The 12,472-nt window shown below is 38.0% G+C and overlaps 1 protein-coding gene across 7 annotated transcripts in view; it reads left to right on the top strand.

The window, feature by feature from the left end:
- DCAF6 (DDB1 and CUL4 associated factor 6) overlaps positions 1–12,472 on the top strand; it is a 75,071-nt gene that overhangs the window by 34,070 nt on the left and 28,529 nt on the right. For 3 of the 7 annotated variants that reach the window (XM_059871884.1, XM_059871875.1, XM_059871929.1), the window contains exons 9-12: positions 295–414; positions 631–876; positions 4,665–4,829; positions 11,722–11,781. In XM_059871884.1, the coding sequence (XP_059727867.1) occupies positions 295–414; positions 631–876; positions 4,665–4,829; positions 11,722–11,781 (591 nt within the window). The remainder of the gene's footprint in view (positions 1–294; positions 415–630; positions 877–4,664; positions 4,830–11,721; positions 11,782–12,472) is intronic. The other 4 variants (XM_059871892.1, XM_059871912.1, XM_059871902.1 and 1 more) reach the window with 4 other exon arrangements.

Raw genomic sequence — 12,472 nt, 5'->3', positions numbered from 1 at the left:
TATGGCATCTTTAACCACTATGAGTCTGTTTTCTTTGGCCATTGCAATTCCATTTTTTAAGGTCAGAGCTGCTCTGCTTGAGGTACAGGAGGGGAATGAGGGATCCCAGCAGAGGGTCAGAGACCTGTACTGTTGAAATGAGGATAGACAGAGGCATTGGGACCAGGCTGAAGGGAACTGTTTCTTGTGGGAGAAGGGGGTGAGGGGTGGTCTCCATTCCTGGAAGAAATGAGGGAGGGGAAGATACTTTTTGGTAAACTTGTAGATGAAACTTCAGCACCCCTTGTTCTACAGGGGAGCAGAGTCCCAATGTCTCTCTGATGCAGAGGATGTCAGACATGCTGTCAAGGTGGTTTGAAGAAGCCAGTGAAGTTGCACAGAGCAATCGAGGACGAGGAAGATCACGGTCCAGAGGTGATTTCCTTCTTTTCAACAACAGAAATTGTGTTTATAGTGGATGTGCGGGCTTGGAATATCAGCCTTTCCTAGGTGCAAATAAAATTTTAGTGCACTGAAGAACTGAGCACATTTATTTGCCTTAGAAATGATAGTGCAAAGGAATCTTTAGAGGCAGAGTAAGTTTACTTTTGAGCTCTTTTTCTTGCTTTTTTGTTTTATTTTTAATCAAAGGTGGGACTAATCGGACTGATGCTCCTTCTACTAATAACATGGCACCTAGTAGAGAATCAGAAACTGCAATGGAAGTAGATGGTTCTGAACAGCTTCCATCATCTTCCTCTTCTACCATGTCAGCTCAAGCTCCTTCCACATCATCTTCAACAGAAAGTCCCCCTTCAACTTCATTATTGTCCTCTCCTGATAATGAACAAAGGCCTTCTTTTGGGGCCTCAACTCAGCCTGTGCTGCATCAGTCTGGTGAGAAGAAATCCATCTTGTCATTGTTTGTGAAAAATAAGAAACAATTCTCTTTTAGGATATTTTGGGTAATTGATCTGCGTCTGTTTTCTTCCTTGCACGTCCTTAATGAGACTTAGGGGTTTTATAGTTACCTAGTGGTTGCAGCTGTGGTTTAAAGAAAGAGTGAAACCATCAACTAAATACCTTTGTCTGAAAAAGAAATTTGCAAGGGGATCACCAGTATTTTGAAGTAGAAATAAAAACATTTTGCTTATTTTCTTCTAAACTCACTGTTGTCTTCATGGAGTATAATGACATCTTGCCCTCTTCCACTGGGATTTGGCTGTAGCAGCATCAGTGCAATGAATAGCAGAACCTCTGCCTGTTAAAATCAGGGGAGGTGGGGGATTTGTCCTTCAGGAAGAAACTCCATCCTCAACATTTCAGAGTCAGTATCTACCATATTAAACATAATTGCTTCAAGCTATGTAATTGAAACTTTGTGGGTTTCAAAAAGATAATGCACCCGAGAGGATTTCTGGAATTGTGATGCATTTTCTAGCCGGTATTTTAAAGAATCTGTGCTGACCAGAAAAATATTTTTGTCTGAATGTGCTTGAATTTCTAAGCAAAAGTTTATTCTGCTAGCATGAAACTGAAGATATTTCTTAGTCTAGCTCCTTTCTAAGAGTATTTCTTCTTTATCAGCGTTACTTTGGACTTCAGAATATATTTTGTTTTGAACGGCGTAGTGATGTTTGGTGAGACAATGGATACTTTCTAATTTGCTGTATAATATTTGTTAGATTCTTTGACTAAATCTAATCAGGGTCAGATTGGCAGCTTAAAATTGTCTACAGGACTCATGCAGGCATTAATGTAGTAGTGCAAGGTGTTTGCACAGCTAGTAAGCATCCTGTTTCAGAAGCAATGCAAAAGAGACACTGGGGTGACTGTAGAACAAGTTTTTGGGTAACATGAGTGAGTTCAGGAAGAGGGGAAGCTCCTGGGCAGAGGGGTAGCACTGGGGATAGCACTATGAATGAGCAAGCTGCATTGGAAATGTCCTTTTTGCAACATTTATGTACCCTGGTATCCTGTGGCTGTGCTCAGTTGTGAGATTTTATTTACTCACAGTCTGTAGTTTATAAATCTATCTGCCATCTGCATCAAGGACAGGATTCCCTGAGCTTGTTCATCTGCATTTAAAGGTGAATAAAACCTGCTGCTTTTTTGGAGTTACAGGAGAGGGCAAGTGCTAATAGGAATAGTTTAAATACAGTGGGGCTGAGTAGGAAGCCCAGACAGAAGTGTGTTGTAAGAAGTGGGTGACTGGGAAAGCATTTTGGAAGGTGGAAGAAGGAAAAAAGATTTTTAGCCACTATTTTGTGTAAAGTCATGGCAGATACAAGTTTGAATATTGTAGCAAAGAGTCAGCAAATGAAGATCTTGTTTTCAGGAAACGACTTCTTTACAATCAGAGCATGAATTCCTAACCCAGGCCTGTAAACAGCTTCCATAAATCATTTCTACACTCAACACAGGCACTCATGGTAATCGTGTGTTTGAAATCACAATACCTTTGCATAAGTATACAGTTCAAATTTATTGTTGGTTTGGTGTTCCAGAAAATGTGTCATGTGGTCAGCATTCAAGCTTCTATACCTGAATTACTTTTTAAAATATTTAGAGATAAAATGCCTGCTCAAAAATGACTCAGTACAGAAATGGTTTGGTGCTGGGTCTCTGTGGGATAGATTTCTTTAGCACAATACATTTTCTGGAAGTTTGAACATTCAAGTTACAATTAAACAACAAAATCAGTGCAAAATCTCAGTAGCCTGTTACTGCCAGAACATTTGAATAATTTTTAATATATTTATATAATGAGAACAATTGCTGGAGATTGTCATGCTTGTCACTAAGGAAAAATACGACAATTTTATTTTCTTGCCCTTCTTGTGCCATTCAGTGGAAATCTTAATTTTTGTATATTAGTTTTAAGATGATGATGTTTTAAACCACTAATAAACACCAGGTACAACAAACAGTAAAATATAATACTGTTTTTCTCATAAATAAAATTCCAGATACAGGGGAGGGGATGCAGGGGGCCAGTTGGATAATTAGTACAAAGCTTAACCCTAATACATGTTCTGATATAAGGTAACTGCTTTTAAATTTTGAATGGAAATGTGACAGTAACTGGGGGGGGTTGTTTATTGCTATTTCTTCACTCCATTTGCTGGCAAAATAAACATTTGCTTAGATATTCTGGAATATATTAAAAGGTGCTGTCGCTGAGCATATCCAGGATAGCAGCTTTTACATTTGGTATTGTAGTTCTTGTTACATCTTAAATTGTGGCTGTCTCTTAACTCAGTGGAATTGAATCAGCAGCAAGTACTGAAAACTGCAATTTTTGGCATCATTGAAATTCTCATAAAAGTATTCCCTAGGCTATTTGGGGGTTTTATTTCCATAAATGGTTTTGGGACATGAAAATATTTCAGAGCAAATCTCCTTGATGCCATATTCCTTTTAGGAACTATATCTTTATTTTTGTTACACCTTATCAACCATAAACTGAGAGTATGTTTTTCCCAGAAATGATACTAGGCTAAGTACATTAAACCTCATGGCCATTCAGTATTAAGTGGTGCTTGTCAATAACTTTCCAATTATTGGATTCTGGTATGGGTTTGTTTCTCTTTATAAAAGAAAATTTAAGATTTGTTTGTTTCACTGTGTGGATAAGGGTTACAGAATATTTGTTAAGCTTTTGCCTGACTGAAAGGCCCCATGCCAATGTAATGCTCTCTGCTATTTTAACATTATGTGATCCAAGCACTGCTATTAAAGACACAATCTGTGTTATTTAAAGAGGAGCACTTGCCACACAGCACTTGTGTAAGTGGAGGAAATCTACAAAGAGCATGGAAAGAATAAAAAATTGCTTGGACATCCCATTTTATAAGTAGTTTGCAAAAGTACTGGTAATCAGGCAATGAACTTGACATGCCAAAATAGTTTAACTGGCAAAGGAATAAAGACAAAATGATGAAAACAGTGAAGCCTCTGAAGATGGGACTAAAACAATAATCTATTAAGAGGATTCTATTAAGAATTGTTTTTGATCCTATAAATTACTTTGTCTGTAGGACCACTTAACAGTGATTTCAGACTGTGAATCCTCAACCACAGGCAATGTCTGAAATTAAAAATGAGTTCACAGAGAAGTCTAATTTTTGGTTTAGCTGTTGTTCTGACACCTCTTTCCATAGTACCAGTTTACTTTTTGCACCGGTTTGGTTTGATCAAAATGTATCTGGTTTTTTTTGGAACCATCAGGAAGCTATTACAGTCATTTTGAAACATTACCTGTAGACCAAAGTTGCATAGTTTTACACCAAATATTCTCTTTTATTCTGTGTGTTAGGAACATCAAAATGAATGTGTCTATCGTGTGCTTTGTTTTGATTTAACCAGGCTGTATCTATTTTCCTGAAATAATTCTTTGTTTAATGGTTTCATTGCTGGAAATGGGGAGGGGGCTGTATTGTATGGCACAAATCCTCGACATTTAAGTCCTGTGATTCATGCCTTTAGGAAGAGAAAACCAATTTCAATATTTCTATTTTATGATTTCTGGCTGTTAGTAATTTTTTTTTTTTCTACTGTAGTGACACGTAGTACCTGTTGCTCGTCTCTTTGGTCAGTCCCTCACCCCTCCTCTCTGTTCTATATATTGATTACTCAATGCTTCTCTCTTCCCCCTTTGTCTGTTTCCCCTCCCTGTTTGTCAGAGTTAATGGGACCCGAGTTAGCAATAATCCGTAGGGGCCTGCAGCGACTGAGGCTTAAGAAGGCAGAGCAGCAGAGACAGCGAGAGCTGGCTGAGGGTTCTGCACAGCCCTCCTCTTCTGAGCAGGCCACCCCTAAGGGCTCCTCACAGGACCCTCAGGCAGCAGGTTGTCACTTGCCAAGGTTTCTCCAGCAGATGATGTAGCTGTAGTTTGTGCTGCTGTTGTTTGCTGAGATGCTTCTCTTCCAGAACAAGGCATTTCCTGCATTCGCTGCTTGTCTTGCCTTGCATGTGGTGGTGTTTATCATCACATGGTCAGGGAAACAGCTGGATGGACAGGTTTATTGATCTAACATGTTTGGGTTGAGTGACACTATGTGGAAATGGTTTTCTAGGTGCATGGTATCAGGCTTGTGCAATAGTCGTTAGAGCAGCTGAGCAAGAAATTGCTGTGTTCTGAGTAGGAGAATTGCACACTGAAATTGCATTTTGGTGCTACTTGTATCCAAAAGTAACATTTACGACTTGGCTTTGGGTTAGCATGTGCTCTAAATCAGAGTAACAATTCAGTAAAATAGAATTTTGGCACTCCTCAGTGCTATGGTTTTACAATAAGTGTAGTGAAAATACTTGTACCTAGCCAAAATCCCCAGATATGCTTTCCTTTTATTGAACAGAGCAACTTTTCATTTCACCATCCTCTTTTTCTCTTGTCTTACTGAAATTAAAAATGATTACAAGAAAGACTCAAATATGTTTGCAATAACATATTTGAGAAAGTTAGGGCAGAAGCATGCATATGAATAAAGAGGCAAATCCTTGAAGCAAATTTTGTCGTGGCACCATGTAAAAATGAGTGAGCTGCATGCTGTGTGAGAATTCAGTGTATTTTGTGTTGCAAAGTCATGTCTAGCAGTGTCTCTTCTGTGGATAAATCCTGTGACAGTTGAGATGTGGCTAAATTGCTTTTAAGGATTGTGTCACACATTTACAGCTATCTTGCCGTGGTTCAGTCTATTCCTTAATCTGGAGTGCCACAGAACAATTTAATGTAACAGTGGCTGATGCTCTAGTCACAATATGCAGTTACTGAATTTTGAATAACTTTCTACACTAGAAAATACTGCAGTGAGGTTTAGAGTGTTTTGGAAACCAGTACATCCTGGGAGGGGGTGTGCCTATCTTAGGGATGGCAACCATGGGTACCTATAGGAGAGCAGGAACAGCAGTGGTAGGGGTGGCCTTGTAGGGGGCTGCAGTTTCCTGCCAGGACAAAAAAAAAAAAACACCCCAAAAATCTACCAATTTTGGTTTTGTCTTTCTTTTTTTTTTTCATCAAACTGAACATCAGAATTTATTAATTCAAATATAAGTATTGATAGAGGAAAAATTATAACACAGTCAATAAATCTTGATCTACCATTTCCTTTTCAGAATGGCTTCATTTTTAATTTTTTTTGCTAAATTGCTTCCCACTGAATTGAAGTAGGGAATGAAGTTTGTTTACAGCCATGTCTGGAGGTTTATCTGTGAGGATTTTACTACCTCTGAAGGGTGTGCTGGTCTGTGTTTCACTTGGTACATCTCTCCCATCTTTTCCTTAGTGCTCCTTCAATGTAATTTTTTGCAATGTAATTTTTTTAGTCCCTATTGCCTGTGGGGTTCCTACAGCACACTGTAGGATCCATAGTGCCACAAAGGAAGGGTTTAAGCTGAGTAACTGCTTTGACTGGGAGGCAGAGGGGTCTTGTACATAGTTTGGACCTCCCCAACACTGCCTCTTGGAGTTTTTTGAGTTCCCACATGGTTAGAACTTAAAGGGAACTATTGGAAACGTCCAGTCCTTTTGTTTGGGATCACCAGGAGCCACAGCCTTGGAGGAAACTAATATTCAAATATTTATCTCTTTCTGCATGTAAATGAATTTACATTTACATTTTACATTGTCATATTATGAAGTACATGACAGTGACTTTGCAAATTTAACCATTTTACTTACTAAATAATTGCTTTAAAGGACAGATTTACTCAGTTCTGTGGAAACATTTATTTTTGGGGAGACAAAGGGGAAACCATTTTTCTGCCTGACCTCCAGCTCGTTGAGATGTATCTTCTTGAGGCTTGGTCTGGTGGGTGGGATTTTTGTCTTCAGCAGTATAGGCAATGGAAGTTATAAAATGGGAAATTTAAATTTGAAAATATTTAATGTTTGGTCAATTAGTTCTAAAGAAATTTGATAAAAGATTACATTGTCTTTTCCTTTCTATTTGTATGTGTAAAAATAATATATTCCTGTAGTGCTTCATCAGCTTCTTTCATTGCATTCCTCCTTCCCCTGCTCTGGGAGAGAACAAATGAAGCTCATTTCTTTTGACTGGGGATCTGCTTTGCACTTTTTATTTACTTAATAGGATTTCTGCACTCTGGACATGGAGATATTATCTGTACTTGCTCATTTCTTTTTTTTGAAAGTTACTTTGTTTTGTTTTCCTCTTCTGACCTCCCAAGATTTATTTTTGCAAGTTGCTTGTTCATAATCTATTCCTTTGGAAAATCAGAGCTGCACATTTTTGGTCTCTAGCTTCTCCATAGACACAGTTGTTTTCTAAGCCTGTGCTTAGCTGGCTATTCAGAAATGTGGTAGGAGAAAAGTAAGTGAGTAGTTTTGAATTGTTTGGAGTCTTTTAAAAGTAATAAATTCCTATACAGAGACAGTCTCTGTTTTTTTTTCCTGAAAGGTTGTCTTTGCTGCCCTGTCATGAGGCAGGTATTCTGTTTTCAGGCACATACTAGTGTAAATTTTCAAAAAAAAAGAAAATACACTACAAAATGTGCCCACAAGTTCTCAATCTCTGCTCTGATAAAACCTGTATAATTTGCACTTGCAATTCTGGAGGGAATTCAGTGTGAGACTAAGGCCACTTCTTCTGATTTGTACTTCCTTATTAATCCTTATCTTTGCAGGCACAGAAGCTTGAGTAGGAAGAGAAAAATATTTCAGCCATGTAAGAAATTACAAGTAGAAAATGTCAAGAGCTGAAAGCTTTTACAGGTTTAATAGAAAATTAGACTGTGTGGTAGTTAGTCTGTCTCCCAGTTACATGAAAATTTGTAAGATCAGTCTGTAGTAGTTAACCAGTTTAGAAAAATATAAACAAAAGTTTATATCTTTGAATGTGAAAGGTAGATGAATAATGATTCACTACTTGATTCTGAGACAAAAGGTCTCAAGTGACACAGATTTTGTTTTAGTGGATACCCCTCTTAAGTATTGTCTAAATTTGGAATTTGGCTGAATTTTAGAAGCAGTGTGTGCTGCAAGGATCAGGTCTATTTTGTCTTCAAGCCTTTGCTTAGGTATTAAATAGATTCAGATATTTTTGGTTGCCACTTTAATTAGGGAAACTACAGTAAATATTTCCGTTTAGTTGGATTTTTATTTGTTGTATGGTTTCTCCCTCAAAACTTAGTTTTTCCTTGCATTTTTGTTGCATTTCATAACATTTACATCCTGTGCAGTATTTAAACCAACTGCATTTATGTGCTATATGCAAACAACAAAGAAAGTAAACCTTTTTAACCTGTTGTTATTGTTGCTATGCCACATATTCATCACCACTACTACATCACTTCTCATTCTGAGAATTTAATTTGAAAAGTAACAGAAACGTGAACCAGCTGATCATGAAGTGAAAAAGAAAAAACATATTATAGATCAAGGGTTCCTGCAGTGGTCATTATACCTAATCTTACCCACAAAACCATGAATCAATATTAGCCTCTTTTTTTTTTTCTCGCAGAAAAAAGTTTGATTTATACTGCATTTGCTGTGGAATGCAGATATATATACATGTGTGTGCTGGCAGATTACAGAACCTGTGCTGCAAATCGAGGGGTTTTTTTAAGCTTTTGGTTGATCTATGCAGTGAGTCATTAAAGCAGAGCAAATTGGACCTTAATTTCTGTGGTAAAGCTTTTGGAGAAGAACAAAGGAATGGCAGCAGTTTTTATCATTAGATTCGTTGCTAACACTAAAATGTAGAAATTTTATTTGAAGGTGTAGAAATAATATTAGAAGTGCACAATATGTAAGCAAGAGCATACTCACTGAGCAAAGCAACTATTTATAGTTATTTAGTCAAGTATTTAATTTCTTAGATTCCTCTACATGTATCATGTTCAGGACTTGGAAACAATTCTCACTGCTTTAGACCCTGAAGCTGGTAAAACAAGGAAGATTTTTTTTCAACCAAAACTGAGGTGGCATGCTAATATTCTGGTGAAGTCAGATTGCCCAAACTATAGGAAGATCCTTCAGCATATAACTGACCTTAAAATTATCTTCTATTTTCTGTTTGAGGTTCCCCAAATTTATGAATCTCCAGTTCCCTCTTTAAGTGGTGCTCCAGTTTAGAATGTACTGGTGACATTACAACCAGTGGTGAACTGCATTGGGATGTAGACCCAGCCTGTGAAGGCTCAGGTAAGAGTTTGGATTTTTGTTTGTTTTTTTAACTATATGGCACAGTTTTGGTAATACTTTTTTTCCAAAAGCTTTATAAGAAATTATGAAAGTATATTTTTCAGATTTTTTACAAAACAAAGCCATATATTAAAAAAAGAGGCATTTACCTGAACTTTTCCAGGCTGGTTTCATGGTCATGCTGATTTCCCTGCCTGAGGTGGGAGTTCCAGACTGCAGAGCCACTTGAGGGGGTGCTGGTGATCTGTGGCTTCAGGGTACTTGGAAAAGGAAACAAGGGGGCTTCATATTGCTACAAACAACTCTATTCTTAACCCTGCCAATTCAGGTGTTTAGGATGTTTCCTATATGTTGGTTAAAAATTCATTTATTAAAGTGAAATGCATTCACAAAGTCGTATGGAGACTTGGGTGTAACAGTGAGATGTGGGAGGTTTAAGCCTCCTTTGGCATGGGCTTCTACCTGGAAAACATTTAATTTTCACTTACTTGGTTGAATGATGCACATGGGAAAACATACCTACTTTTTTACTTACTGCTGCTGAGTGTGAGGTCTTAATACAATTAGAAATGCTGGTAAGGGTAGTAAATGTAATTTCTTAATGTTTCTAATTATATATATTAGTTCAGGCTTCTGATCATACAGGTCTGAATTACAGAGTTGATGAGATGAGCTTTTCCAGCCAAGTGAAATATTTGGCAGCACAAAATACCTTTTAAACAAGGGCATATGAGCTTTTGGAAAGGATTGGAGTGCAGGAACAGAGCATGGCTGGGATCACTGTCATGCATTAGGTTTCTCAGCTTGCAGTCCAGGATCTGCCCTCCCTTTAGCCCTTCTGATACAAGTTAATCCCAGCCATGGACTTTGTGAGCTTGAGATCAAAGCGAGCCCTTGAAAGAGGCACAGATTGCTGTGCTGAGTCTGCTGGAACACAAGGAGATCATCTCATGTCGTGGAGCATCTGTACACCAGCTTTTTGCTCTGATTTACCTTCTAAAAAGTGGCTTATTAGTCCATTGAAAAAACTCCCCTGTAAATCCTTCTCTTCTGATTTAGGTATTATAGATAAGGCACACTTCACTTTTGGAAAGTAAAATATATTAATGCTACAAATCTTCTACTTAATCGCTGCATGCCATAAATCTAGATGATAAATTCTGTGGTCTGACTTAGGTGTGCTTGGTGCAAGGCATGGATTGAACAAGGAAGACAAACCAGAACCAATTAAATGTTCCTCAGTTACAGAAATAAGCTGTGCAAGCCCAGTTCCCAAAACAAGGTACCCTTCAGAACACACTTCCTCAGACTTTTCTGGTCTCTCTCCTTTGCTCCTCCTTCCCTTCCCTGCTCCTGGATATCAGTGTGGCAAAGGAGCACACTGTCATGCTTCCACCAATGGCTGGGAGTGAACAACTGCTTGAGAATATATGTATTTAAAGCAGCTTGGTCAATTTAGCAGGTCTAATGGCTGTGCTACAAAACAGGTCTCACTGGTGATTCTGGCTCAAAGCTGGAAGGGAGCTTCCTGTAGGAGAGACTATTATTTCATTGCTTTCCTTATATAAAATGTACATTTCTGTTAAAATTCACTTAGCATGCTGTGATGCTGGCAGACTGTGACTCAGTTTGTAATACAGGATATAAAATCCTTTCAGTTTAGGATGAATTTGTTTATAATAGATGGTTATCAAATGGAACCAAGATATGATACTCTAGCCAATATCTTTGGAATATTGCATTAATTTATGTACATCAGCTCATCTTCAGATAATACAGAAGAAAGATCTGGTCTTCAGAGGTGACAAGGGAAATAGACTCACAGAAAGATACTGAATATTACGTCTATTGTGTCTGTGCAATGAATGAGTGCTGGTGATAGTTATTAACTGTTAGTGTCGGGGGGAAAAAGGCACTTACCTGCTGAGGGGGGTGATTATTCTATTTATTTGTTTATGTGATTGATGGTGATGCTTGTAAGACTGATGGGTGTGGTACTGTGATAAACTCATCAAGACTTGTTCTCAGTCATCAGAGGTGCAGCATCTAAGAATGCAGTACTACCAAAGTGTCATATAAGTGGGATGTGTTTTGGTGCTTTGATGTTCTAAAACATTATTATTAAAAGAGCAATTTAATTATTGGAGGTACTGGTACACCACGGAGTATTTTATGCTGAAGTATAAATATTCTGAAATTTACATTTTGCACATGGTGTGAAATACTGGTGTCATTTGGTAGCTGGAGCAAAGGCTTTAGGAGTCATGACTCTTCTATGTTTTTCCTGACATGTCAGAAGTGTGAAGAACACAGTAAAATACTTGGTAATGGACAGGCATTTTCATTATCAACATGTCAGCAAGCTTCAGGCTGCTCAGTGAATAAATAATGGTTTGAAACAAGTGGCTTTGCTTCTGTCATGCCTAGAAAATGCAATATGGCTGGCTGCTCATTAAACAAACCCAAAGCTTCCTTATGTTGCTGCTTTTTTATTTTAAACTAACATATGATCGTGACATTGCTGTGCAGTTCTCTGCTGCTTATGTTTTAAGTTGAAATCTCATTTTTGTTTCAGATTCTCCTTCTTCAGTGGTTAACAAACAGCTTGGATCCATGTCACTTGATGAGCCACAGGGTGCGTGTGACAGGAAATGCGCTATACCCAGCCATAGCTGATTGCAATGCTTCTTTTAAAGTTGCTTTTCATTATGAGAAACAGTCTAAAAATGCTGTTCATCCACATATAGTAGAATTCTGTAAGCAGATCTGCTGGAAACCCATTATTTAATGATCAATATGATTAACAGAGTGAGGTTAATTGTTGGTTTTGAAAGCCATCCTAAGCTCAATTCTTCCTGCAATTACTACGGTTCAGTGTAGGTACAGTAAATGTCTCATATTTTACAGACAGATGGAATATTTTTGTAAAATACAAAGTAAAATTAATTATTTGAAAAGGTTGGGTTTTTTCTGAATGGTTCTTTTTGGATCAAAGGGCAAATATCAAGGTTGCAATAACCTTTAATTTCATAATGCCATATTATTTCTCTTATCCATGATGTGCAGCTTTGTTATTCCTACACAGTTGGAGTAACTCCAGAGCACCCATTGCACTGAGGTGCATCTTCCCTCTGTATCCCCTTGTCCTTCACCCCTCCTGCTGAACAGGTACTGGTGTTTCTTGTAGGATCCCTGTGACTGGACAGAATGATTGGGAGGTTTCTCTCTGCCCATTATGCATCAGTCTCCAGACTGTGAGCACTGGAGTGGGCTGGAGGTGACCCTATTCCAGCTGCATCAATGTCATCTGTAGGGAATATTAATGG

The sequence above is a fragment of the Haemorhous mexicanus genome, chromosome 2 (genome assembly GCF_027477595.1).
Source record: "Haemorhous mexicanus isolate bHaeMex1 chromosome 2, bHaeMex1.pri, whole genome shotgun sequence".
Classification (NCBI taxonomy): Eukaryota; Metazoa; Chordata; class Aves; order Passeriformes; family Fringillidae; genus Haemorhous; species Haemorhous mexicanus.
Note: the sequence above shows the minus strand (reverse complement) of the source record. Positions and strands in the feature narration are given on the sequence as shown.